The 25,065-nt window shown below is 44.6% G+C and overlaps 2 protein-coding genes across 8 annotated transcripts in view; one reads left to right on the forward strand and one right to left on the reverse strand.

The window, feature by feature from the left end:
* Positions 1–1,578: 1,578 nt before the first annotated feature.
* Positions 1,579–24,765, forward strand: Elk4 (ETS transcription factor ELK4). Of its 5 annotated transcripts, none has more exons than XM_034513278.2 (5): positions 1,579–1,937; positions 7,906–8,121; positions 10,945–11,814; positions 12,852–12,968; positions 15,920–24,765. In XM_034513278.2, the coding sequence occupies exons 2-5, from the start codon at positions 7,915–7,917 to the stop codon at positions 16,016–16,018; spliced, it is 1,293 nt and encodes a 430-aa protein (XP_034369169.1). In that variant the 5' UTR covers positions 1,579–1,937; positions 7,906–7,914; the 3' UTR covers positions 16,019–24,765. The 5 variants fall into 5 exon arrangements, with proteins under 5 accessions (XP_034369169.1, XP_076797262.1, XP_076797264.1 ...); XM_076941147.1 differs by lacking the exon at positions 1,579–1,937 and adding an exon at positions 2,068–2,181; XM_076941149.1 differs by lacking the exon at positions 1,579–1,937 and adding an exon at positions 2,346–2,632.
* The window catches only part of Slc60a1 (solute carrier family 60 member 1), a 47,540-nt gene continuing 33,640 nt past the window's right edge, over positions 11,166–25,065 (reverse strand). For 2 of the 3 annotated variants that reach the window (XM_034513208.3, XM_076941146.1), the window contains exon 10: positions 19,908–20,906. In XM_034513208.3, the coding sequence (XP_034369099.1) occupies positions 20,845–20,906 (62 nt within the window). In that variant the 3' untranslated portion in view covers positions 19,908–20,844. Of the gene's footprint in view, positions 15,846–19,907; positions 20,907–25,065 lie in introns of those variants that run through there. The other variant, XM_076941145.1, reaches the window with a different exon arrangement.

Consider the following 25,065-nt stretch of genomic DNA (forward strand, 5'->3'; position numbering starts at 1 on the left):
AGTGATCAGACATAAATGGGACATCTATATCATGTCACCTCCACCCCAAGGCTCAGGGAACACTGAGGAGGAGGAAGAGTTGGTAGGATTGTTAAGAGCTAGAGGTCTGGGCTGACTGGACTCTTCTGGACATGATCACTGCACTCACGGATTTACAGCAGCCATGGTTGCCGGTTAAAGAGCTGTGCAAGAGCAAGCAGTCAGCATTCCAGGGCACGCAGAGGATAGAAGCCCCACCCCAGCTGAAGAGCTGTTGGCCTTAGATGGCTTCCAGAATGAGTCAGTTTTCTTTCGAGATGGGTTCCTGACCACGCTCTAGTGAATGGTCTCACACCCATGCATATGTGGACACTAACTGGACTCAGTGGATTAAGAGACAATGAAAAAGGGGTCATGAATTTTCGAGGGCATAGAGGGGGATTTGTGAGGGCATAGAGTTGAGTGGGAGAGGGTGAAAAGGATTGAAATATGCATGTATGAAATTCTCAAAGAATAAAAAAAAATCACAGATCTATTTTTAATAGTTATATACATGAAACTGGGCTTGGTGTTAAAAGCCTGTAAACTCATCACTTGGGAGGTGGAGAAGACAAGATCAAGAGTTCAAAGTCAACATCAGCTTGGACTTTATGAGACCTTGCTTCCAATAACAAACCAAATTTCTAAGAACTGGCTTCCACTGAACATACTCATAGTGTTGATGTATCGACACGGCTGCTGAGCGTTCAGGGTCTGAGTGGCTCAGTCAATTCCATGGCAGCCTGAACTACAGAAACTGTCTCATAAAGCCAAAAGAAAGAAAGAAAGGAAAAAAGAAAGAAAGAAAGAAAGAAAGAAAGAACGAACGAACCAGAACACTCATTCGTTTAGTGGGGCAGGGAGACAAGATGGAAGTCTCAACAGCCTTAGCTGCGAATATACTGAAAACTATCGTGTGAACCTTTGAATTTGGTGACTTCTGCATCCCTTCTTTGGTCGTTACAATTCTTTAAGATTAGGTTCTCACAGTCACTTTACAGACGATGAACTGGGTGTTTTGGATTCTTAAGTCGCTTAGACTAGACGTGGTGGTGCACATCTGTAAACACCTGTAATCCCACCCCTGGGCGGGGGTGGGGTGGGGAGTTGAAGCAGAAGGATCTCTTGAGTTCAGACCAGCTAGAGCTACGTGTTGTAATACTACCTCAAAACCAAACTAAAACCAAACAAAAAAAAGAAAATCACTTAAAATTCTGGAACCAACTAAATTAGTAAACCGGAAAGCTTTTCCCACTCCAGTGAGGCCATTTGTCAATGATACTGATCAAGTGGTGGTGGTAGCTCGCCCTGTAAAACAGAGGGCGTCGCCCTCACACGTCAGCTCCGCCGCTACAGTCCTCGCCCCAGATTGCTACCCCCGGAACCCTAAGCCGGACTTTGGGCGTGCGGGGATGCACGAATGTCCGGTGGAGTAGGAGCCCCGGGACGAGTACACCGGACGGATTAATAGGATACGTACGGGAACCCCGGGCCAGAAACAAAACACTGGAGAGACCCGGCCCCTCCCCCGGAAGTGACGCGAGGCTTCGGCGTCGAGGAAGGGCCCCGGCACTGCCGGGGGGGTTTGAGAGTGGCGGAGGCCGCGGAACGACGGGGGACGGCGGCCGTAGAGAAGAGCGTCGAGCGCACGCACGGCGAGTGGCAGCTTAACTAGCCATATCGCCGTCCCGGCCGCGTGTGCGAGGGCGGAGGGCGGGGCTCGAGACCTGCGGCAGCGGGAGATGCGGGCGGCTGCAGGCACGCAGCAGGCTCCGCTCGGCCGCCGCCGCCTTCTCGGGCCCCGGCGCGGGGGTCCCCGCTGTTTGCCGCGCTGTCTTTGAGTTCCTATTGTGAGGAGCGGTCGGCGACAGAGTCTAGCACCGCGTTCAAGCCCGAGAAGGATTCCTGTGTCCTGCCTGGTGAGCTGCACACCCACGCCCCGTCGGGGTCTCGCACCACCGCCCCGCAGCCTGATTCGGCGCGGGCCGGGCGGAGGTTGCGGGTGCGGCAGGAAGTGCAACTGGCGGCGGGAGGGGCGGAGCTTGGAGGCGGGAGGGCGGGGCCTGATGGGAGGGCGGAGCCTGCTGGCGCGCTCTGCTTGGGAGCAGCTCCGCGGAGCTCAGGTGCTCGCCGGAGCGCCCCCTCCGCCCTTCCCGCACCACGGTGGGTCTTGCGAAGCCCCTTGGGCGGAAGGTGGCAGCGGTTTTTGTTGCCTGGGTGGGGCGGAGGGGGACAGTTTTAACTTGTCGTAGTGGCAGGAAGTTGGAAAGTGAAAGTGCTTTCTTGGCTCGCCCACGGGCCGGAGGTTTGCGTCTCCCCGCACTTTGATCTCGGGGCGCGCGGCCTCACGCTGCTTTCTTCCCTAACCCCAAACTCGCTGTCCATCCGGCCACAGGTTTTTTCGTTCTCTACTTTTCAGCAGTCCTCCTTGCTTCCTGTACAACTGTGGCAAGCTTTTCCTCGGAAAAGCATTGGAAACGTCTTTGGGGGGGAGGAATCTTAACGGGCATCGGCAAGAAGGGGAAATTGTTGGGTGAACTCAGAAGACACAGTTGTTTTTTTTGTTTTGTTTTGTTTTGTTTTGTTTTTTTTCTCGAGCCGATGCAGTTTGCAGGTTAGGTCATTTAAGATTCTTTCAGCAGAACGACTGTCATTCTAGGATCGACAAGAACGATGTGTCGTTCTAGGGTCAGAGCTCTTCTCTCCCATGTACAGAACGTGGAGCTTCTGTATTTCCGGTTAGGAGTGGTGTTTTTGTTAAACATAAAGTATGATCCAACTTTTCCTTGTAGGAACTCTTTGCTCTTTTATCCTTGGTTTTACTTTAAAATGGAACCTGCTTACGTGGAGTTTATTACGTTTTTTTGGGAAATACCGTTTTAAGTTTTGGGATACCGTTTAATATTTGAGGCAGAGTACTGTGTTCAGTCACCAGCACAAAAAGGAAAAATACATTTAATATCTTCTTGTGGCTTTCACTGTTCCTTTCTTCCTCCTGCCCTTCCTTCTTGTGCTAGGTATCAAAACCAGGGTCTGCAGCAGGTGTTCACCAGCTGATCTGCACTCCAGGCTCCCCTGGTCTTCCTCCCCTCCCACTTCTTTGAGAAAGGTAGCAGCAGTTCTCTTCCCCTAGATTCAGTGCTGGCCCTCTAACCTGTGTTCTCAAGCATGCTAGACAAGACAAGCACTCTACCACAGAGCTGCTCTCCAGCACCTGAAACCCTCTCTTTCAGTGTAGCTTGGAGATTGGTCTTTGAGGGTTAAACCTTTTCCAGCATTTAACCTGTCAACGATCAGATACCATCATTTGGGTCCATTTAAGTCTGCCTCCATTATGCTCCTAAAGAACCTTTTGAAGCTGTAATTGTTAGTACTTAGTGTCTCTGTTTTTGTACCTGTACGGTGTCTGTCTTGTTCCTCGCTGTTGATGGGTTATAGGCATGCCCCCGACTGTTTCACTTCTACTTGGCTCCTGTACTTTTTGGGTGGGAGGGTCTCAAGTATCTCATGTAGCCCTAGCCGGCCTGGCACTCAGATCGAACTGCCTTTGCCTCAGTGCTGGGATAAAGGTGTGTGCCACCGTGTTCTCTGTCATAGTTGAGGATATCATTGAGGTTCACTTGTAGGAGCTGAAATGAAGAGTTTCAATGGTATCTGTAGAAGTTCTTTGAAAGAGTAACCTGACAAAGAAATTGAGTCATGGGTTGAAGGTTGTATTTCAGTAGTAGAGCCCACAGTTACTATGTGAGACCTTGGATTTGATCCTTAGCACAACTAATTTTTGGTGGTGTGTTTTTTTTGTTTTGTTTTGTTTTTTTTGTTTGTTTTTTTTTTTTTTTTTTTTTTGAGGCATGGTCTCATAGAGGTCAGGGTGGCCTTGATCTCTCGATTTTCTGCTTCCTAAGTGCTGAGACATACAAGTTTATTGTAATAGACGGATGCCCTGGAACATGCTGGCTTGGACTCACAGAGATCTTCCTGCCTCTGCCTCCTGAGTACTGGAATTAAAGGCAGGTTCTACCAGCTAAGGCTCTTGCAGACATTCCTGATGTGAAGGTAATGTCTGAAATGTGTTCTTCCCTTAGGCTCCTAGTTCCTGGAGTTAACAGGCTGCACTAGGATGTAATTGCCAAAGTTGGAGAAACTTGTCATGAGAATAGACATCATCAGGAAAAAAGTTTGGTGTAAACACAACAGTGCCGGGGATTGCCCCTCCCCCGACACATTCACTAGAGATGATAAACACTATTTTAACTCAGCTTAAGTGAAGCTGTGGGAAAGATGTCTAGTGAGTTGGTTACTTAGGACAAGAGGAGCTCTTTGTGGATTGTTGTCACTCAGTCTCTGGTGTTTAATGTTGGCAGCACTCTTGCTGGGCAGAGAAGAGGTTTTTTTCCTGGGCAGAGGAGTGGGTGACTGAAGGGGCCTAGGATTCCTGCAGTTTCACCATCAGCTCCGACTGGGAGGCATCTCTTATTTTACTGTCTCTGCCTTTGGATCACAGAGTCTGTACAGACAGTGTCACAAGTGGTAACTAAAGATGACTGGAGGGTATTTTCATGCCTGAGAGAAATTCTGGAAACCCAAACAGTTTCCTAGCTGGTGCTCACTGATCTGCCCTCTGAGTCATAGGTTGTTAGGCTTAGTTTTCTCATGCCTGAGTTGTGTAACTCAGTTATGTTAGGCTTGTTTGTCTTAGACATCTTCATTGATGTCTCACATCACCTTCCGAGAACATGGAGGTGAGTGTGTTGTGGTGTATACAGAATGGAGTCACTACAATCTTAGTTGAGAATGTTTTCAGCCACCCCAAAGGAAACCCTGTGGTCATTGGTTTCCTTCGCCAGTTTTTTCTGCTCCTTCTGCTGATGTCTCTACCTCAGCTGGCTCAAAAGTCTATAGACGGTCGGATCTGAGCATTTCCTGTCCCTTTGTGGGTAAAGCTGCAGCTAACGCTTCTACTTTTGTCATGTTTTCAAGGTTCATGTGTGTTGCCTCAGAACTTAATTCCTTTTTGTTAAAGAGTGGATGTGTGTGTGTCCATGTCTCTGTCCATGTGGGTGTGTGTCCGTGATTGTGTCTGTGTGGGCGTGTGTGCATGTATGTACAGCATGATGTCCCAGGTGTTAGTCCTCACCTTCTGCTGTGTCTGTCTGCTCCAGCCAGCTGCCTCTGAGCTGCCGGGCACCCCCTGTGCACCTCACATCTCTTTGGGGCGCTGGTGTTAAAGGTGTTCGTTACTGCCCTGTGGAGATTCTGGGCATTTGAACTAGGTCCTCTGCTTGTATGCAAATGCTTTAATAACTGAGCCATCTTTCTGTCCATCTTGATTTCTTTTAATGGCTGAATAACATTCCATTGTGAGTGTACTGTAGTTTATATTCCATTCATAAGTTGGATGACATTTGAATCGATTCCACTCTTAGGTTTTATGATAATTTTGCTATGGACATTCCTGGTGTGGTTTATTGTTTTGAGACAGAGTTTTGCAGTGTGTTTCTGGCTGGCTTGGAACTTGCTGTGTTGACCAGGCTTCATTATGCTCATAGAACTCTGCCAGCCTTGGCCTCCTAGTCCTGGAATTAAAGGCATGTGTCACCATGCAGTTCTTCTGTGGACATGCTTCCATTATCTAGGTGTGTACCTGGTCACATGGTAAATGGGGCTGTAGAGGTATTGCATTGAAATTTTCTACCAGTAAAGTGTGAGTTTCAGTTTCTGTCTTTGTCAGCTTATTGTTGCTCTCTCTGCTTAAAATAGTCATGTGGTGTTTCTGCTTGTTTTCAAGTTCTGTTCCTTATGAATGTCGGGGAGATCTTTCTGTGTGCTTACTGACTATTTCCAGCTTTTCTCTGGAGAGATACCTGTGCCTGCCTTTTCTTTTTATGCTATAAGAGTTATTTACCTACTCGGGGTACAAGTACATTTTATGACACATGATTTTTTGAGAGGGTTTTGGGGTTAGAACATTCAAAGGGAATTGTCTTCTTGCTTGCTGATATTCACAGCACGATTTAAAATTTTGATATAGTCTAATTTGCCTGTCTTTGTAGTGTTTTAGTAGAATTGACTTATCTTCAAACCTTCATCTGACCCACTGGGATTTCATTCCTAGAGAAAGGGGGTGTTTTCTGATTTTAATTAATTAATTAATCTGGTTTTTCTTTTTATTTATTTATTTATTTTATGCATATGAGTGTACAACTATTGCTCTCTTCATACACACCAGAAGAGGGCACCAGACCCCGTTACAGATGGTTGTGAATCACCATGTGGTTGCTGGGAATTGAACTCAGGACCTCTGGAAGAGCAGTTGGTGCTCTTAACTGCTGAGCCATCTCTCCAGCACTAATCTTGATTTTTCACGACAGGGTTTTTCTGTGTGACAGTCCTGGGTATCCTCACTCTGTAGACCAGGCTGGCCTTGAACTCACAGAGATCTGCCTACCTCTGCCTCCCAGATATTGGGGACTGAATGTGTGCACCACTGCCACCTGGTCCTGATTTTGTTTTTTAATGGAAGGTATTCAGTCACTTTGTCACATATAAACAAACATGTTGATTCAGTCAGAGCTGCCATTTGAATTCTTCTTGTGAAGTTCTGTGAGGAAAATGTCTCTGAGACAGCACTACCTTGTTGTGTGCTACCTGGCAGAGTGGTTGTCAGCTGGGATGATTTGACTGCAGAGACAGTCTCAGCGGCAAGGGTACTAATGTCTAGTAGGTGGACGCCAGGGTGCCGGTACTACTGGACCAGCTCCAGTGCTCTGGACAGTCCCACAGCACAGGCTTAGCCAGCTCTAGTGGCAGGCTTGCTGGAACTGGTATGGGAAACTCTGGCTGGAATAGGAAGAGCCAAATATTGAAGAATTTTCCTTCTGTTCTTGTTCTGAGACTGTAGACTGCAACAGTAACAGAATTGCAGACTGAATTGGGGAGCATTTGTTGAATTTTCAGTGCTGCCAATTTGTCTGTAACCTACCTTGCTATGATGCTTAACTGTTTGGAGGAGAAATACCGGTTGGACTAGGAACAAATTGTTCCCTCCACGTCAGCCTCCTGGCCACCCCGAGACGCACGTCTGGTCAGTGAAGCACAGTGGGCTCGTTTAGCTGTGCGTTGACCTGGTGGTTTTCTAAGAAAACGTGATGATAATAAGACTTTCAGGTGAAAGTTAAGAACTGACCCTCTGTTGACTTCCAATCCTTAGCTCACTCCTATCATTTGTGGAACTAGCTTTATTTTGTTTGAAGCTGCCTGCTGTTTAAGGTGCTGGAGGTGGAACCCAAAGGCCTCAGGCGTGCACAGGTGTTCACTGCTGAGACAAACCCAGCCATGCTTCAGACTTCTGAGGCTGGAGAAATGGCCAACAGTTAAGAGTATTTTACTGTTCTTGGGACCCAAGTTTGGTTCCCAACATTCATGTCTAGCACTCCAGCTTGGGGGACATGACACCCTCTTGTGGCCCCTGTGGCCACCACTTTCATATCCAAAAATGAACACTCAGACACATAATTTCAAATTAAAAAAAAAAAAAAAAAGATTTCCTTAAGGGAGCTGGTCATAGTGGTACACAGTTGTAATCCCAGTTCTTGGCTGGCTGAAGCAGGAAAACCGTGAGTTCAAAGCCAGCTGAGGCCACACAGGAAGCACTGTCAAAACAAAACCTTGGTAGCATACCAAATGGGAGAGTGTGGACTCTGGATTCAGGTGGCTTAGGCTTAAGTCTCGGTGTTAGCATTTGCTGTGTATCCTTGGACAAGCTATTAGCCCTTTAGTGATCTCCTTTTTTGGTGTGTGTAATGATGGTGGAATAGTTTGTATCTTGCAGGAGTGTTGTGCAGGGCACCTGGAACACTTACGTCTCACCTCTCTCTACTCTTTCAGCCCATTGCTATGGACAGTGCCATCACTCTGTGGCAGTTCCTTCTCCAGCTCCTGCAGGAGCCTCAGAATGAGCACATGATCTGCTGGACATCTAACAATGGGGAGTTCAAGCTTCTGCAGGCGGAGGAGGTGGCTCGTCTTTGGGGGATTCGTAAGAACAAGCCTAATATGAATTATGATAAACTCAGCCGAGCCCTGAGGTACTACTACGTAAAGGTAAGATACTTGCCCTGACCCTGGTGCTCTGCAGAGAACCTCAGAACAAGACTGAGTCTCTGTCTCTGCTGAGGTGCTGAGTACTAATGTGGTCTGTTTAGTCCAGTTTGTTTAGCAGCCTCAGTGCCTCTGGCTGGATTTCTACAAACTGTTTACAAGTTGTTTGATGCTGTATTTAGTGGTGCACATGCACATGTGGAAGTCAGAGGACAACTTGAGAGCTGCTTCTCTCCTCTCATATGGATTCCAGGGATCAAACTCAGGTGGTCAGGTTTGGTGGCAAGCACCTTAACCTGCTGAGTGACCTCGCTGGATGTACTCGATTTTATTTTACATGTGTGGGTGTTTTTACCTCCATGGATGTCTGTGTCGTGGATACAGTGGCTTCAGGTGCCAGAAGAGGGCGTCACCCCCTCCCTTAGACCTGGAGTTACAAACAGTTGCTAGCCACCTGACATGGGTGCTGGGAACTGAGGGTTCATGCTCTTAACCACTGAGCCATCTCTCTAGCCCCTTAGATATTCTTTAAAGAGAAAAGTTTTAAGATTGGAATACAAAGAAGGAAATTGGAGATGCTTGAGAATGAATACTCCTATATATATATCATAATTTACTTTAAAGATTGTCGTTTAGGGATGCAATTCAGTTGGTAGGCTGCTTGCTGACATGCATGAAGCCCTGGGCTCAATCTCTGACACAGCATAAACTGGGTGCTGTGACACAAGCCTGTAATCCTAACACTGAGGAGGTATAGGCAGGATGACCAGAAGTTGATGACTTACCAAATGTGAAGCTAGACAGTAGGAGCTGGGAAGATGGCCCAGTTAGTAAAGTGCTTACAGTACAAGCATGATGACCAGACAAGTGCTGCCCAGCAACCGTGTACAAAGCCAGATACGGTGTGCCTGTATCCTAGTGATGGGCAGGAGAGAGAGGAGAATCCCTGGGGCTTCTAGCCAGTCTATATAAATTGACAACCCTAATTGAGGACAACAGCTCTTGGTGGCTTTTGACCTGCCATGCATACACAGGCACACACCTGCGTTCTCACATGGGAAACCCACATACATCTATGCACATAAAAAATTTCATCATATATACTTGTAGATTGAATTATTTGTTTAGTTTAGCCTAAGGAACACAAATTAGTACCTTTAAGAAATAGCTCTTGCCTGCCCCAGGTATGGTGGCTCACCTGTAACTCAGCACTTAAGAGGCTGAGGCAAAAGGATTGCCATGGGTTCTAGATCAGCAAGAGTAACCATTTAAAATTGAGTTGATTATTTCTTCCTCTTCCTCCCACTCTTCTTTTCTCCTCTTCTTCCTCTTTTTCCTTTTTTTTTTTTTTTTTTTTTTTTTTTTTTTTTTTTTTTTTGGAGACAGGGTTCTATTGTATAGTCCTAGCTACCCTGGAACTAGCTCCATAGACCAGGCTAGCCTCAAAAAACCTGCTTCTGCCCCTCAAGTTCAGGGATTAAAGGCATGTACTATCACTGCCCAGCTAGAGTTGATTTCTTAGTTTAAATTATACTTAAACTTGTGTTACGTGTGTAAAGGAGAGAGTCCACACTTGTGCCATGGCACATCTGTGAAGGTCTGGGACAAGTGTTTTGTTTTTTAAAGATACATTTAGATGCATTAGTGTTTGGCCTGCATGCGCGTCTATGTGACACTTGTGTGCCTATTACCCAAGGAGGCCAGAAGAGGATGTCAGATCCCTTAGAACTGAAGTTATTGATGGTTTTAAGCTATCATGGGTGCTGAGAATCAAACCCACGTCCTCTGATAGAGCAGCCAACACCTTACTTATTCATTCACTCATTCATTTTGAGGCAGGGTCCTGGCAGTTCTGAATCTCTCTGTGTAGACTTAGCTGGTTTCGAACTTAGGAGATCCACCTGTGTCTACCTCCTGAATACCAGGGCTAAAGGTGTGTGTGCCACCACACCTACCTGTAGCAGCCTGTGGTCTTATCTATTAAGCTGCCTCTCCAGTCCTCCAGAGGATAGCTTTTGAGGGTGTGCTCTCACTTCCCATTGTACTTGTTGAAGCAGGATCTCTTGTTTCTGCTACTGAACTGCATATTCCAGGCTAGCTGACCTGCAAGTCTGCTGGCGGTTCTCCTGTCTCTGCCTCCCATCTCTGCAGGAGTGCTGGGATTGCCTGGCTGTGCTACAACATGCAGTTTTTTTTTTACATTCTGGAGGTCAGACATGATTCTTCAGCCTTACATAGATAATACCCTTACCTGCTAAGCCATCTCCTCAACCCAAAATTACATCTTTTAGTATTTTATGACTTTGAATATTTACTTGGGCACTGGAGAAAATAAACATCTCCAAAGTATAGACTTAGAATTAGAATCCAAGCTGTCTGTCTCCTGTAACTCTCAGAAGTTGATCTTACCAGCTTTCCCAAGGTCAGAATCAGTTGAAGGAAGTAGGAACCTCACAGCTGTCATGCTCTGAGACCCCTTTAGCTTCCTCGGAATGCTTATAGCTTATGCCAGTGGGACTGTCTAAGATTGCAGTTCGGTGAGTTCTGATATAATACAGGTATTTGGTTGAGAGCATCAAACAATTACAGTCTCAGCTTTTATGCGATATCTTAGTCCATTGCTAATGAGGCTTTGAACTGCTTTAATTTCTCTGAACAAGGACTGTTTGATCTGGGTTGATGAGTGTAGATGCTTTTGACGTTTAAAAGCTATGCCTAGCTCAAATAGAGCACTTGCCTTATTTGAGGGAACTGGGTCCCCTTTTTCATGAACTACGAGAGGTAATTTATATGAAAGTATAAGGTGCTTATCTTCTCTGTCTACAGAACATCATTAAAAAAGTGAATGGTCAGAAGTTTGTGTACAAGTTTGTCTCCTATCCAGAGATTTTGAAAATGGATCCACTGACGGTAGGCAGGATTGAGGGAGACTGTGAAACTTTAAATTCCATTGAAGCCAGCAGTTCCAAAGATGCTGAGTGTGGAGGAAAGGAGAGGCCCCCTCCGTCTGGAACCAAGACATCTAGTCGCAATGACTACATACACTCTGGTTTGTATTCCTCATTTACTCTCAACTCTCTGAACACCTCCAATAAGAAGCTTTTCAAGTCAATAAAGATAGAGAATCCAGCGGAAAAACTAGCAGAGAAGAAAGCTCAGGAGCCAGCACCGTCCGTGATCAAATTTGTGACAACACCTGCCAAAAAGCCGTCCATCGAGCCTGTTGCCGTTGCCTTCTCAACAAGCCCTAGTATTTCTCCGTCTTCTGAAGAAACTATCCAAGCTTTGGAGACACTGGTCTCTCCCACACTACCTTCCCTGGAAGCCCCAGCCTCTGTATCCATTCTGGCTACCACCTTTAACCCCACTCCTTCAGTTCCATCCATACCCCTTCCTCCAAAGGAGCCTCCCAGGACACCTTCTCCACCACTGAGTTCGAACCCAGACATTGACACAGACATTGAGTCAGTGGCTTCTCAGCCAATGGAACTTCCAGAGAACTTGTCACTGGAGCCTAAAAATGAGGATTCAGCTTTTCCAGAAAAGGACAAAACAAATAACTCATCAAGATCCAAGAAACCCAAAGGGTTAGAACTGACGCCTGCCCTTGTGGTCACAGGCAGTGACCCCAGCCCCTTGGGGATCTTAAGCCCATCTCTCCCAACAGCGTCTCTTACACCAGCACTCTTTTCACAGGTAGCTTGCTCTTTCTCTTAACTGCGACTGCATTCATTAACCCTTTAAGCCGTATCTAGAATTTATACCTGCAAGATTCAATTTCTGTTAATTAAGTTTGTCTTAGAAAGATTATATGTAAACCTGGGAAACTCAATTTTTTTTTTACCTTAATTAGAATCTTCAAAACAATAGAGATTTGATGTTTCTTTTTTCTTTCTTTCTTTCTTTTTTTTGTTTTTCAAGACAGGGTTTCTCTGTGTAGCCCTGGCTGTCCTGGAATGCACTCTGTAGACCAGGCTGGCCTTGAACTTAGAAATCCGCCTGCCTCTGCCTCCCAAATGCTGGGATTTGATGTTTCATCTTTTAATTCCTTGTTCTTAGACGGATGATATAAGTCAGGTGGTAGGGTGCTTCCTAGCATGTACAGAGCCCTAGATTTCACCCCTAACATTGTGTAAGCCAAGCATGGGGTCCGCACACCAGGAATCCCAGCACTCAGGAGGTAGAGGCAGGCAGATCAAAAGTTAAAGGTCATCCGGGTCATCCTTGACCTACATAGCCAGTTTGAGACTAGCCTGGGCTACGTGAGACCCTCTCTAGATAAAGCAGAACTCATTGATTTGCACAGTGTTCTATCTCCTCCCTTCAATCTGTTGCTATCAGGAGAAAACAGAAGGGACCGAGAACCTTGAGAGGAGGGATGATGTGGCCTTTGTAGTCAGCTTATCTAGTTACGTTAGGTATTAACTTGCTCCCCTTGGACAGCACTTGAATAAGACCACCCCAGATGGTCTGACATTATAGGTACTCAGCTGGTACTCTGTAGTACCTGGATTTAGGTGTGCTAAGACCCTATAAAAATTTGGTTATAAAGTGATTATTGTGACCCCTATATTTCCTAGATTATAAAATAATTTCTGAGCTTTTCCTTATGATAAAATTTCAGCCGTAGAGACATCTGGGGAGGAGGTGATAGTGTATGGGTCTGTTTGTATCTGTGGAAGGATGGAGCACGATCCTGGCAAGTCCATGAGCGATCTTCTTGTGTGTTGCAGACACCCATCCTGCTGACTCCGAGCCCCTTGCTCTCCAGCATCCACTTTTGGAGCACTCTCAGCCCGTTTGCTCCCCTGAGCCCAGCCAGACTGCAAGGTGCTAATACGCTTTTCCAGGTAAATACCTGTAATGGGGGAATGTTAAATGTGGAAATGGGCAGAGGTGAAAGCCCGCTGTCCAGTGTCATTGTCACATACCTCCCATTTGATGAATGTTTCATAGTCCACCAAGGGGCACTGGTTGCTCCTTTGGTGCAGTGGGTGACTGGGGCCTGTCACTCTCAGTTGCTGCCCAGCATGGCAAGAAACATTCATACTGCATATTGCTAGCCCAGGAAAACACTGATGTTCAAGGCACAGCGTCTGCTGAATGCATATGACTTTTTTTGTACTATGTGAAATCAAATGACTATAAGTCGGACAGTCTGTGTACGTACACGAATGCATGCACACACAGGGCCACGATGAGGATACATTTAGTGCATTTTGAATAGAATTCCATACCTACACATACACACAACCTGTTCTCCTTGTTTCTCTCTCTCCTGTTGTCTTCAGAACCCTTCGTCCCCTGCTTTACTGCTTCCTCCTCCTACTTTCATGTCTTATTTTTGGGCCTGGGGTTAGGGTTACTTGCCTGTACATGAGTAAGTATGGGACTATACCCCTGAAAAGAATGACTCCGCCTCAGTCAGCAGCTATTAGCTATCGTAGCTCCTCAGCTAGGATGGGGCTTCATGTGGTCCTTCCCTATTCGTGCTGGAATGTTGACTTGCTTGACTTTGCGTGATCTTGCATGAGTAATGACAGCTGCAGTGAGTGTATGAATTCAGCACCGTGTCATTTTGAGAAGACAGTATCTCTCAGCACTGTTCCCCATCCTCTGCCTTTGTTTGTTTGTTTGTTTGTTTGTTTTTGTTTTTTTTTGGGTTTTTTTTTTGTTTTGTTTTGTTTTGTTTTTTTTGGGTTTTTTTTTTGTTTTCCGAGACAGGGTTTCTCTGTGTAGCTCTGGCTGTCCTGGAACTCACTATGTAGACCAGGCTGGCCTCAAACTCACAGAGATCCTCCTGCCTCTGCCTCCCAACTTCTGGGATTAATGGTGTGTGCTAGTCTGGCTCCATTAAGAATTTTATGATACTTAGTTTTGGTTAATTTCCCACTCTTCTTTTCCTGCCTAATCTTTGTCATTCTCAGTGTCCGCTCCCGCACTTGCATGGCAGGTGTTCTCCCGTTGATGGGAGCATGTTTTGAGAAGGGAATCAGTAAATGAGTTCTGGTTTATGTCGTCATGTGCTTATGCAAACATGATGGTCTAGCCTGTTATGCAAGATGAGAAATACTGCTGGAGATAGCCCCTCACACCTGCAATCCCAGCACTGAGGAGACTGGGATAGGATAGCAGTGAGTTTGAGGTACATAGTTACAGGCCCACCTAACTTACAGTGTGACCCTGTCTAAAAACAAAGTGGGAACAGGAGATGCCTGTCTAAGGCTCCTGATGGTAAGAGGATACATCTACTATAATAATAATAATAATAATAATAATAATAATAATAATTGGTAAGTATATAAGCCAGTGACACTCTCCATTACTGGTGGTAGGTGCTGTATGTAACTCTGTGGGCTGTGCTTTTGCACAAGTAGCACTACAATCGACTATTTACACAAACACCCAAGGAAGATGTTGTACTCAGACTCTGATAGCTGTCATGTTATTAGACTGTTTTGTTGATAGAAAGTTTCAGCTTCATTATCTTCTAGGACCCTTGCTGGAACTGTGTGCTGCATGACTGGTGCACACATCCGAGGGGATGATGCCGCCCATTGCTTTTCTCTCTTTAATTATTTGTTTGTAGGTTCCCTCTTTTAATTACCTTTTTAAAAAGATTTACTTGTTTATTTTTAAATATTAGTGCTCTGTCTACATGTATACCTGCATGCCAGAAGAGACCATCAGATCCCAGTATAGATAGTTAGGAGCCACCATGTGGTTGCTGGGAATTGAACTCAAGACCTCTAGAAGAGCAGATAGTGTTCTTACACGCTGAGCCATCTCTCCAGCTCCTACATTTTTTTTTTTTTTAAAAGAAGGAAGTCTTGAGAATATTGTTAACGGTTACCTCTCACAGTTGATACTTGTCAGCCTTCTCCTGCTGAGCCAGCCAGATACCAGCATTTTATATACAAAGTTTAGGAGATGAACTTTGTATCCCCACCAAGATGTTAGGAGAGTCCCATGTTACAGCTTTACTTTTCCTATGTGGGGCGTGATTTTCCCCTGAAGAAATGGAGCGTTACCCAGCACCTGGGAGGCAGAGGCAGGCGGATTTCTGAGTTCGAGGCCAGCCTGGTCTACCGAGTGAGTTCCAGGACAGCCAAGGCTATACAGAGAAACCCTGTCTTGAAAAACCAAAAAAAAAAAAAAAAAAAAAAAAAAAAGAAAGAAAGAAAGAAATGGAGCGTTAGAGTGATCTGAAACTTTAAGCCATTCCTAATGATGTTCCTAGAACTGTAGTCTGGAGCTGGCTCCTCTGCAGGTGCTCTCAGGGAGCACGGGCAGCTGTTGTCTAGGATGAGGGCCCTGGAGCACTTGTGCCTCTCTGGAACATGGAGTCTGTCTGTTGGCCAGCTACTCTTGGACACGGGGCTACCCTGGAGTACAGTTGATGAACCCAGGGACAGTTCATGGAGAAAACCGATTTTCCCTTTGCCAGCAGCTACCAGTTGTAGATAGCTTCTTAGAGGACAATGAAATTTTGTTTGTTTTTGCTATGACAATATTTTGGGCCTTGGAGACAGCACAGTGGGTGAAGCACTTGCTGTGTGAGTCTGACAGTCTGCTTGATGGGCGGAACCCACGTAAAGGTGAGGGGAGAGCGCTGCCTTGCCGTGGCGACCCCACCCACATATGATACTGTAAACAAAACCAGAAATACATCACAGGCTTCCATGGTCCAGTCACTGCCTTTGTCTTGAAGTGTCCTGTGTTCTGCCCTGGGGAGAGGAGGGACGGAAAGTGGAAGGAGACATTAGGACTGGTTGCTAATCTGCATTTGTTTCCTTCTCAGTTTCCTTCCGTACTCAACAGTCACGGACCATTCGCTCTGTCTGGCCTGGATGGACCTTCCACCCCGGGCCCGTTTTCTCCAGACCTACAGAAGACATAACCAGTGCAGTTGTGGACTAAGAGACCAAGGAACTAGGAAATAGACATCCACCAGGACTCGGTTCGAAGTGAGGGATAGTTCTGCAGTGCTCATGAGAGACTGTTGTGATTTTCCCACTGCCTGTTGACAAGCCTTTCGAGGACTCTCAAAAGTTGGACTGTACAAAAAAAATGCCTTAAATGGAGTTCAAACTCCATCTCACATCTCACTTCTTTTTTTAAAAGGTGGTTTTTTTTTTTTTTTTTTTTTTTTTTGGTTGGTGTTGCTGGGTTTTTTTTGTTTTGTTTTGTTTTGTTTTTCAGCTTTGTGAAAAAAAAAAACATTGGTCTGTTGGGGTTCAGCAGCTGTGTTTCTCAAGAGAGTCACAGAACAAAGTCACTGTCCTGAATGTTAGGAACCTTCTTTGGCCAGGGGAAAAATGTATGCTTAGAATCTGTTACTTAAAGAAATACTTGTTAGCTATGTATGATGGCCCACTTCTGCAGTCTTAACACTTGGGAAGCTGAGGCTGGAGGAGGACACCAAGGATGGAGGGCCAGCCTGGGCTATATGTATGTGTCTCAAAAAGACAAAAATACTAAAGGAAACTAGTAGTATATTTAGTAGTGAGTATGCTCTGTTGAATGTCTGAAGGTAGCTGTTTATCAGCAGTGGGAGAGACCTTAGGAGTGGCCACGCTGGGGCTCTGTTTTACTGTGAGCTCTCATGTGACAGTTCCACAGAAAGGCATCTTATTTGCACTTACCTGAGCAGATTTCCGCCATCTGTACCCATGATTATGTCTGAAACTGTCACTAGGCCCTGAGCTATTTTAACACAAGACTTTGAAAGCTCTGTTTTAATGTGGGTCTTGGCACATACTGCGAGGATAGGAGATCATGCTGTGAGCACAGATCTCTGGTATGTGCTTTGAGTGGCGTGGTTCTCTATCCCTGCAACACAGCATGCAAATGGTGCTTTTTCAGGAGAGTAGAGTTGTGGTTTGAAAATTGAAAATCGCAAGCAACCAAAAAGGTTCAGTGAAATACCCTGAGGCAGGAGGTGGGGTGTTTGCCGGCTAGAAGACCCCCAGAGTGACAGGCCCCTTTTCTTCTTGCCAATTTTGTCCACTTCTGCTATGCACTTAACATGATACTTTCTTTTAAATCTAAAGTCAGAGGATGAAGCAGTGTTTTGTTGTAATCAGGAAGGTGAAATCCAAAGTGAAACTTAACTAGTTAGTTGGAGATGCAGACGTGGTTATTTCTTTCCAATGGAAGATCAGATTGCATCTGACCATTCTCATACATAGGAATTTGGTTATTAAAATGAGAAGTAGGGGCCTTCATCTACATATTATGAAATACTGTGTGGTAAGACAGAGCCAGATGTGTACAGATACATTGATCTGGAATTGATGCTAATTTCACAGTGGAATCTTGAAAACATTGACTCTAAAGTCCAGAACTAAATTAAATTACACGTTCTTCCTCCTGTCCATTAAACCCTAGACGTGACCTGAGTGGCATGAAGGAGGGGCTTGTGGGCTCAGAATGACACTGATACCTGGTGGCATCTTTTTAGCTGCATAGCATTGGCTGTCCAGTGCAGAGACACTTATGTATGGACGTGTGTGCTGGCTAGGGAGGACAGCAGTGCCTTTTAGAGGGGCAGCTGGAGACCTATTACTGATTCATTTGTGGTTGTCTAAAAGTTCTGTTCCCAGGATGTGCAATAGTAGTGTTGAGAAGTGGTGTTTAGAGTGATGGGAACAGGCACTGTAATGGGCTTTTTTTCCCATGGTGCATTATCTAGTTTGCATGCATATTTGGACTTACACTCAGCAGCACTTTGTAGTAATTTAGTGGGTTAATATTGTGTAAACTAAGTAAGTATTGATAGATGACCTAACTAAATGTTTGAAATTCTGAAACCATAAAAATATTTTTATCTTCTTGAGTTAAAGGAGAAAAGCCATTGCTTTGTTTTCACAGATGAAATATTTGGTAATTTACTGTCTTAGCACAGAGCTGCCTTGGGTCCGAGGGCACCATTTAAACTCAGGCCAGGTGTGGTAGCACAGGTCTGTAATCCCAGCATGTGGGAAATGGAAGCTGGAGGGTCAAGAGTCAAGGGCTAGCCTCAGCTACATAGTAAGTTTGAGACTAGTTTAGACTACAGGAGACCATGTCTCAAAAACAAAACAAACAAACAAACAAAACTCAGCAACTTTGTAAGAAACCATGAGGCCTTATGGGGTTGGATGGACCTGCCTTCTTGATATGAATGAATTTGCAGAAGCATGTGCTTGGTCTGTATGCATGTGTGTCCTTTTTTAAAAAGTTGGTATATGACCTTGCTGTGTGTGTGTGAAGCAGACATTTCTATCTGTAGACTACCTCCTTCCTGAAAAAGTCTGAGCTTTGTGTTGGTTTGATTAGCCATAGAATTCTCAGCATCAACAGATGTATTCAGGGAGAGATGCTGTACCTTCAGCTCACCTCTGGTGTGCACCACCAGTCTCACCTTGCTAGGGAAAACGGTGCTGGGCATCAGTAGCCTGAGGCAGGGGAATGAGCAGGCTGTCAGAGTTTGAGACACCTTCTGAGGCATCTCTGCTTAGCTCAGTGATTGAAGGCGTGAGAGTTGGGGTCTCAGGGTGGTCCTACAAAGGCCTGGGTTGGAGGGTCTGCCTGTTCCCTTGGATGTCCATTGGTCCCATGGTAGGTTTGAATCCACTGAGCAGAGCTAAGCAGGCTGTGCGCAGCAGCTCAGAGCAGTGCCACACCCCTGTGTCTGCATCCCTAGGTGGGTTTTCACTTAAACTGTACTTTTACTCATGCTGGTGTTTTTAAAATACAAAATTAAAATGTCAAGTTTAAGTAATCTTTTAGTGACTTCTCATAGTATTATTGTGTTGTTACAGTTCTGTGGCATAGTCTGTGTGTTTGAATAAGGGTAGAAGTTAGAAAAGTATATAATAGAATCTTGAAGCCTTCAAAAGGCCAGCACTTCATTGAGTTGAATTTATTTTCCTTCACATTTTAACAGTTAGAATATAAGTATAATTTTTTTCCACTGTGTTTTTTTGTTTTTATTTTTGTTTTTGAGATAGGATTTTTCTGTCACCCAACCTGGCTATGAACTGAATCCCAAATGCTGGCATTTGTAAGTGTGTGTGCCACTGGGTCTGGCTGTTCTTCAAATTTGTAGGGAAAGTAAGTCCATGAACTTGTATGGAGTACTGGACTTTTCTTCGTAAACTGGAAAATTCCTTGTGGATTTACATACCATCTTAGAAATCAAAAAAAGGCAGGAGAGGCTGGCAGGTACACCAGAGGCTTGGCGTTGTGGCACGGTGCCACCTGTTGACAAGAGCTACCTTGATCTTTCGCCGTGTGAGTTGCAGTACTTGAGTGTGTTACTGTGGCCTCCTATTTTAACATTGTGAAAGTCCCATAGAGCCCCTCAGTGAAACTGCAGAGCAGTCAATCTTGAACACACACCTTGATCAGGAAAGGTTTCGTTGTTTCTTTGTTTCTTTCCTTTCCTTTTCTTTTCTTTTCTTTTTTTTAATTTCTGAGACTGGATCTGTAGTTTAGGCTGGCCTCAAACTCTTGGCAGTCTTCCTGCCTTGGCATCCCAAGTACTGAGATTATGAATGTGACCTGCTGTGTTTGACACAGCTAAAGTTTTTCAACATAGAAATTTGTCTTAAAAATTGATCCGTATTACTTTATTAAAGTGACATGCACAGGCTAACATTCAAAATGGGAAGGGTTAGCATAAGAAATATATGCTGGGTAGCACTCAGTCCTCAGTCCTTCCTGCATCCTAGAACGTGGCTCCACACCTAGAAGCAAACACTGTCCTAAATCACTGACAACATGGAATTGCTTGTTTGATTCCCAAAAATACAGGTGTAGGCATGTGTGTATGTGTGTGTTTGTGTGTGTGTGTGTGTGTGTGTGTGTGTGTGTGTGTGTGAGAGAGAGAGAGAGAGAGAGAGAGAGAGAGAGAGAGAGAGAGAGAGAGAATGAATATATATTTGGCAAAGTGAGGTGTGGAAGAATTCTAAAAACGCCTTGAGCGTCTCTGGGAGCTTTGTCACAGTTTTTCAAATTTTCTATTAATTTTCTTTCTCATGGGGATTCATGCCTGAATGCTTTCTAGACTTCCTGCATCTCTGGACAGCCTGTTACCTTTCATGTCTGTATTACATACGAGTGACATGTTTATTTTTATAGTCTTCTTACAAACTTCTTGTGGCCTTATGTTATATTTACAAACATCTTCATAATTCTATCAAGTTACTTTACACTAAAATAAATACCGGCTTCAGCTTTCTCACTGGATTATAAAGGGCTCTTTGTTCTGGCTTTCATTCAGGACTTTTAAGCATCTGAAGGACTGGTTTACTGGATGGCTTGTTCTGACTATCACTTGTTTACTACATATGTGTCATTTGCCTGTGCCAAAAACTGGGAGTTGTGCCACCATGGCATTCTTTGTCTTGGAATTCTTTGTAGAGACAAGTTCAGACCTGTGCAGAAACCTGGGCACAGAATGAATTTCCAAACCAGTAAGACTAAACTGTTGACGCTGACCTCTGTTGTCTGAGGGTTTCTAAAATGGATTTGAGCAGCTAAGTGTTCAACACACGGTGCTGGGAAGAACACACATGCTGTTTCTTCTGGAAGATAACTCTCCCAGAGGCTGGCTTCTGTGGCAAGCTTTCTGTTAGTCTTCTGGGCCTGCTGTTTTCAGAGCTAGGACCACCCCATTATTTCTCTTAGATTATTAGAACTACTTACAGGAGCTGCAGTTTGCGTTGTGGAGGGGGATGCTTACGGGTGATGGTGCATCTCGTGCTCTGTGGAACTTGTCGCTATCAGAGTCATGTTTTTACCTGTAAACACAGCAGATGCCATCTGTAAGTGCATCGAGTGCTCCACCTGAAGCTTCAAGCTGCTTTGCTCGGCTGGGACAGAGTGTGCCAAGTAGCCCAGCTTGCCAGAGAGAAGGGGCTTCTTAGGCGCTGAGAGAGTGGCTTGTGGGAGAGTAGCTGCCTGCTACCATGATTTGACTTGCTCCTGTGGTGCTGGGGACAGAACCAGGGGCCTCATGTGTGACCACCACTGGGTTATACCCTTAGCAACACCTCCCCCCATAATCTTAAATGACACCTTTAAACAGAAAATTCCTAGAGATTACAGTCTCTTGAATGTTACGTGTAATGCACACGGGGAAGTTTCATGAAGTTAGCTTGACTTTGAAGTACTTAAGTTGGAATCGAGCATATTAAGTCCTCCTGAGGTATTGGTTGCATGCATCTCTGTATATACTGCCATGTTGACCCACAGTATGTGAATCTTCTTCAGAGGGAGGCATATTCATCCCTTAAAATGACTTAATCTATTTGTTCTAAACCTAAGAAAGAAAACCCATCTGTAGGTGTCACTTAAAGACAGTGCCTTGTTCAGTTTTAAATGCAGATTTATATGGAATCATAGGCCTTAAAGACAAATTACCGACTTGGTAGGACTCAGTGCTTAGACTCATCTTCCTCTCTTCTTTTCACATATTAAGCATAAAGACATCTTGCCTACAACTCTTTGCATTCTGTTTGCTTTCATGTAAAGTTGCTTCTGGGATGTTTGGGAAGTCCCCAGGCGGTGTCTAGTGTATAAGGCTTCTGGCTTGTTGGGACAATGCATCCTTTAAAACATATATGCACAGCATTAGCAGAAACCTCAAAGGGGGTCAGGAAGAATGGTCTCATCTTTGCCTTGTTCCCACCTTAGTAAACCCACTGATTTGTAGGAATTACGAACTGTGCTCACATAGCCTGGAATCTTCTTGATAGGCTAAGGGGGAGATGGAGTGTCTGGCAGCTGCTCCAGAGGTTCTGTCAATAGAAGAAGCATTTGCTCTGCCAGCTTCAGGCCTGGGACTTCTGTGAACTGCTATTAAATCACTTGGCACTTTCTTGGCATCTGTATTAGTGCCGTTTGTTTGTGTTTTTGTTTGTTAGTTTTTGAGACAGGGTCTCACTTTGTAGCTCTGAGAAACTTGCTATGTGGAAGAGGCTGGCCTTGAACTCACATAGATCTTCCTGCTTCTGCCCCTGAGTTCTGGGATTAAAGGTGTGCAACACCACACCCAGCTGGTTTTGTTCTTAAAAACTGGAAGCACTTACTGGTTATTTTGTTAGATTTCAGCTTTAGGATACTGATGGTCAGGGAAATACGGTTTTCTCATTTCTAGTTTTGAGAACTTAGTGTTTGGAGAAGGGAGCATTGGATCACCTGACAAGTCTCCCTTCCAGCCTCCATGAGGCAGCCTCTTGGAGCTAGGATGTAAATGACTCAAGATCTCTTACTAGTGTGCTTTGTAGAAATGTATAGTTTTAGAAGATGATTTACAGTTGGTAGATTGCACTATAAATTTGAAAAGTATACAATTGCTAACAACTTGTGTTATTTTCCTTTGTTGCTTATTTCTGTTACACAGGGGACACAGTCCCTTCTGAGACATTTCATTGTTTGCTTTGAGGACAGTATTACCAGTGGCCTTTGTTTGACAGCATTTGACACTGCCATTGCTGGCATATGTGATAGAATAGCATGGTTCAGTCCTCTCTGTTGAACATTACAGAGATCAGCTAAAATATAAATGTATGCAGAAAACGCACGCAGGATGCTTGGGTCGTGGAGACCTGCTGCAGGTATGACTGACGTTCTTCCCTTTGCTCCTGCAGTTTCGTGTGTCTTTGTGGATCGGAAAGACTGAACGTAAAACTCTGTGGGACTGGTAACTCTGTGGGACTGGTAGCATGTGCCTGTAGTCCTGAAGAGTGGAAGGTACAGGAAGGAGGGCTGTAGCTTTCAGGACCATCCTTGGCTGCTGCATAGTGAGGGTGAGGCAACCTGAGCTACATGAGAGCCTGTCTAAAACTACATTTAAGAGGTTTGCTGGTTCAGAGCACTTGGTGGTCTTTCAGAGGAACAGAATTGGCTCAAAACTGCCTGTGGTTCTCGTGCTAAAGGGTCTAGCACCCTCTTCTGGCTTCCACAGGCATCTGCACACATTAAACACAAACCACCTTTTTTAAATTATTATTATTAAGATGCTTTAGTTCATTTTACTACTGATTATTCTAAGCATAAAATTTTGGGTTAAAACGAGTTTCTTAGAATTGTTCCCTTTACTCACCAAAATGATCAAATTGGACTCTTCCCCCCCCCCCTTTTTTTTTTCTTTAAGTAGGTTTTGTTTTTATGAGCTGGGTCTTGTGTTGTTCAGACCGGCTTTAAACTGTTCTTCATGTATCAGCCTTCTGCATAGCTAGGACTACAGACACACGCCACCACATCTGGCTTAAGTTTGTATTTCAGAGCAACCCGATAATTTATCATGAGTCCTATCAGAACTTCCTTCTTTAAAAGAGCCTACTAAACTAAAGGTTTATTTAGGTCGGTTGGTAGAGTGGCTGCCTTAGCATACTAGCCCATGGTTTGAGTCCCATTACTACATAAACCAGGAGTGTGGCTCAAACCTGTAATCTTCCAACTAGAAATTTAGAAGCAGGGTGATCAAGAAATTCAAGGTGTTTATCCTTGGCAAGTTCAGGGCCAGCCTGAGGTAAAAGACCCAGTCTCGGGAGAAAAAAGAAAATAAAATTGTGATGAATGGGAAGTAACCACAGGTTACTTTACATGTGTGCTAGGAGGTTGAGTCACAGTGAACCTGGCTGTTGATGCACTGTAAGGCGTGAACAGGGTTTAACGGGTAAATAACATTAAAGAACAAACTTTCTTATTCAGTTAATCTCTAATTTAGTAAAAGCATGTGTCTGCCATGGAGTCATTGCAGGGTATATACACCAGTGTCTGCACAGGAAGAGGAGAAGCAGGTTCCTGTGTGTGAGTTTGGGATGGGTGGTAAAAAGGACTGACAGAGTTACTCAGCCCCTCAGAGGAGCCACTGTCTGGGTGTGCACCCTTACTTATTGGATTGAACTCTGTCTGCATCTCCTGTTACTCAGTGTCACCACTTGGTATAAGTAGATTGTTAGACAGGTGCAAACAGCTTTCAGGGTGCCACTAATGATATGTCTCAGGTTAGTTTAGTTTACACTAAGGAGACCTGCAAAGTATTCCAGTCTCTTTGTTCTTTTCTGAAAAAGCAATTAAGATGGTAACTGCTAACAGTCCTTAAAATTAACATTAGTTGTTCTCACAGCTGGACAGAATGGTCATCTCAGCTAGCTACCCAGTAGCACTTAACTGTAGAGACAAAGAGGTGTTGCTTTAAGGTTGGTGAAGCCAGTGCAGAATCTTGAATTCTGCCTTTAGGTGACAAATGCCATGAAGTTAAGGGAGATGGGGCAGAGGATGCATGCACACTTTGAGGGCTTTCTGATGCACTGCTGTTTAAAGAAAAGATGGCGGTTTGCTGGGTGCCATTTTCAGGCATTGCAAGGGACCGCCTCGAGTAACCCATCAGGGGTCCTTTCTTTGTTGCTTCTAAGCTTTATGCAAAAGCATTGTTAACTTCTATAAAGATCATGTGTATTTTAAGAAAATGATGCAGTTTTTAAAACTTTTATGTAAGAACTGACAGAGGGATTTGCTTGTATGTGGGAAGCTGGCTTTGAGAAAGCACTCTGGAGGTCCAGAGCTATCGAGATCTATCAATAGGTATATGTGCAACTAGATACAGACAACAATTGTATTTTTTTAAAATAAATATTTTTAACAAAATGACTTGGAGTGACTATTTCCTTCCTCACATCTGCCACAGCAGTTGGTGATATTTTCATCCATGCTAACTGGGTAAGGAAAGAATTCAGTCGGTATCCTGAAACATGGTCTTCAGCTGCTTGATATGTCTCCAAGAAACATTTAAAGCCAGCTCAAAAGAGGGAGGATGATGAAATGATGGTTGCCGTGGAAGAAATTGAGAGAGGAAGGCCAGATGGGCTACAAACACTTTGTCATGTGAAATCTGTAAGATGGCATTACATTTATTTTGTGTCTAGGTGTGTATGTACAGGTGTTGCCATA

The sequence above is a fragment of the Arvicanthis niloticus genome, chromosome 10, assembly GCF_011762505.2.
Source record: "Arvicanthis niloticus isolate mArvNil1 chromosome 10, mArvNil1.pat.X, whole genome shotgun sequence".
NCBI classification, from domain to species: Eukaryota; Metazoa; Chordata; class Mammalia; order Rodentia; family Muridae; genus Arvicanthis; species Arvicanthis niloticus.

Coding starts and splice junctions, on each gene's coding strand:
- Elk4 (XM_034513278.2), top strand. CDS start 7,915: ATGGACAGTGCCATCACTCTGTGGCAGTTCCTTCTCCAGCTCCTGCAG. Junction 8,122..10,944: donor TGAGGTACTACTACGTAAAG/GTAAGATACTTG, acceptor CTCTGTCTACAG/AACATCATTAAAAAAGTGAA. Junction 11,815..12,851: donor CACCAGCACTCTTTTCACAG/GTAGCTTGCTCT, acceptor TGTGTGTTGCAG/ACACCCATCCTGCTGACTCC.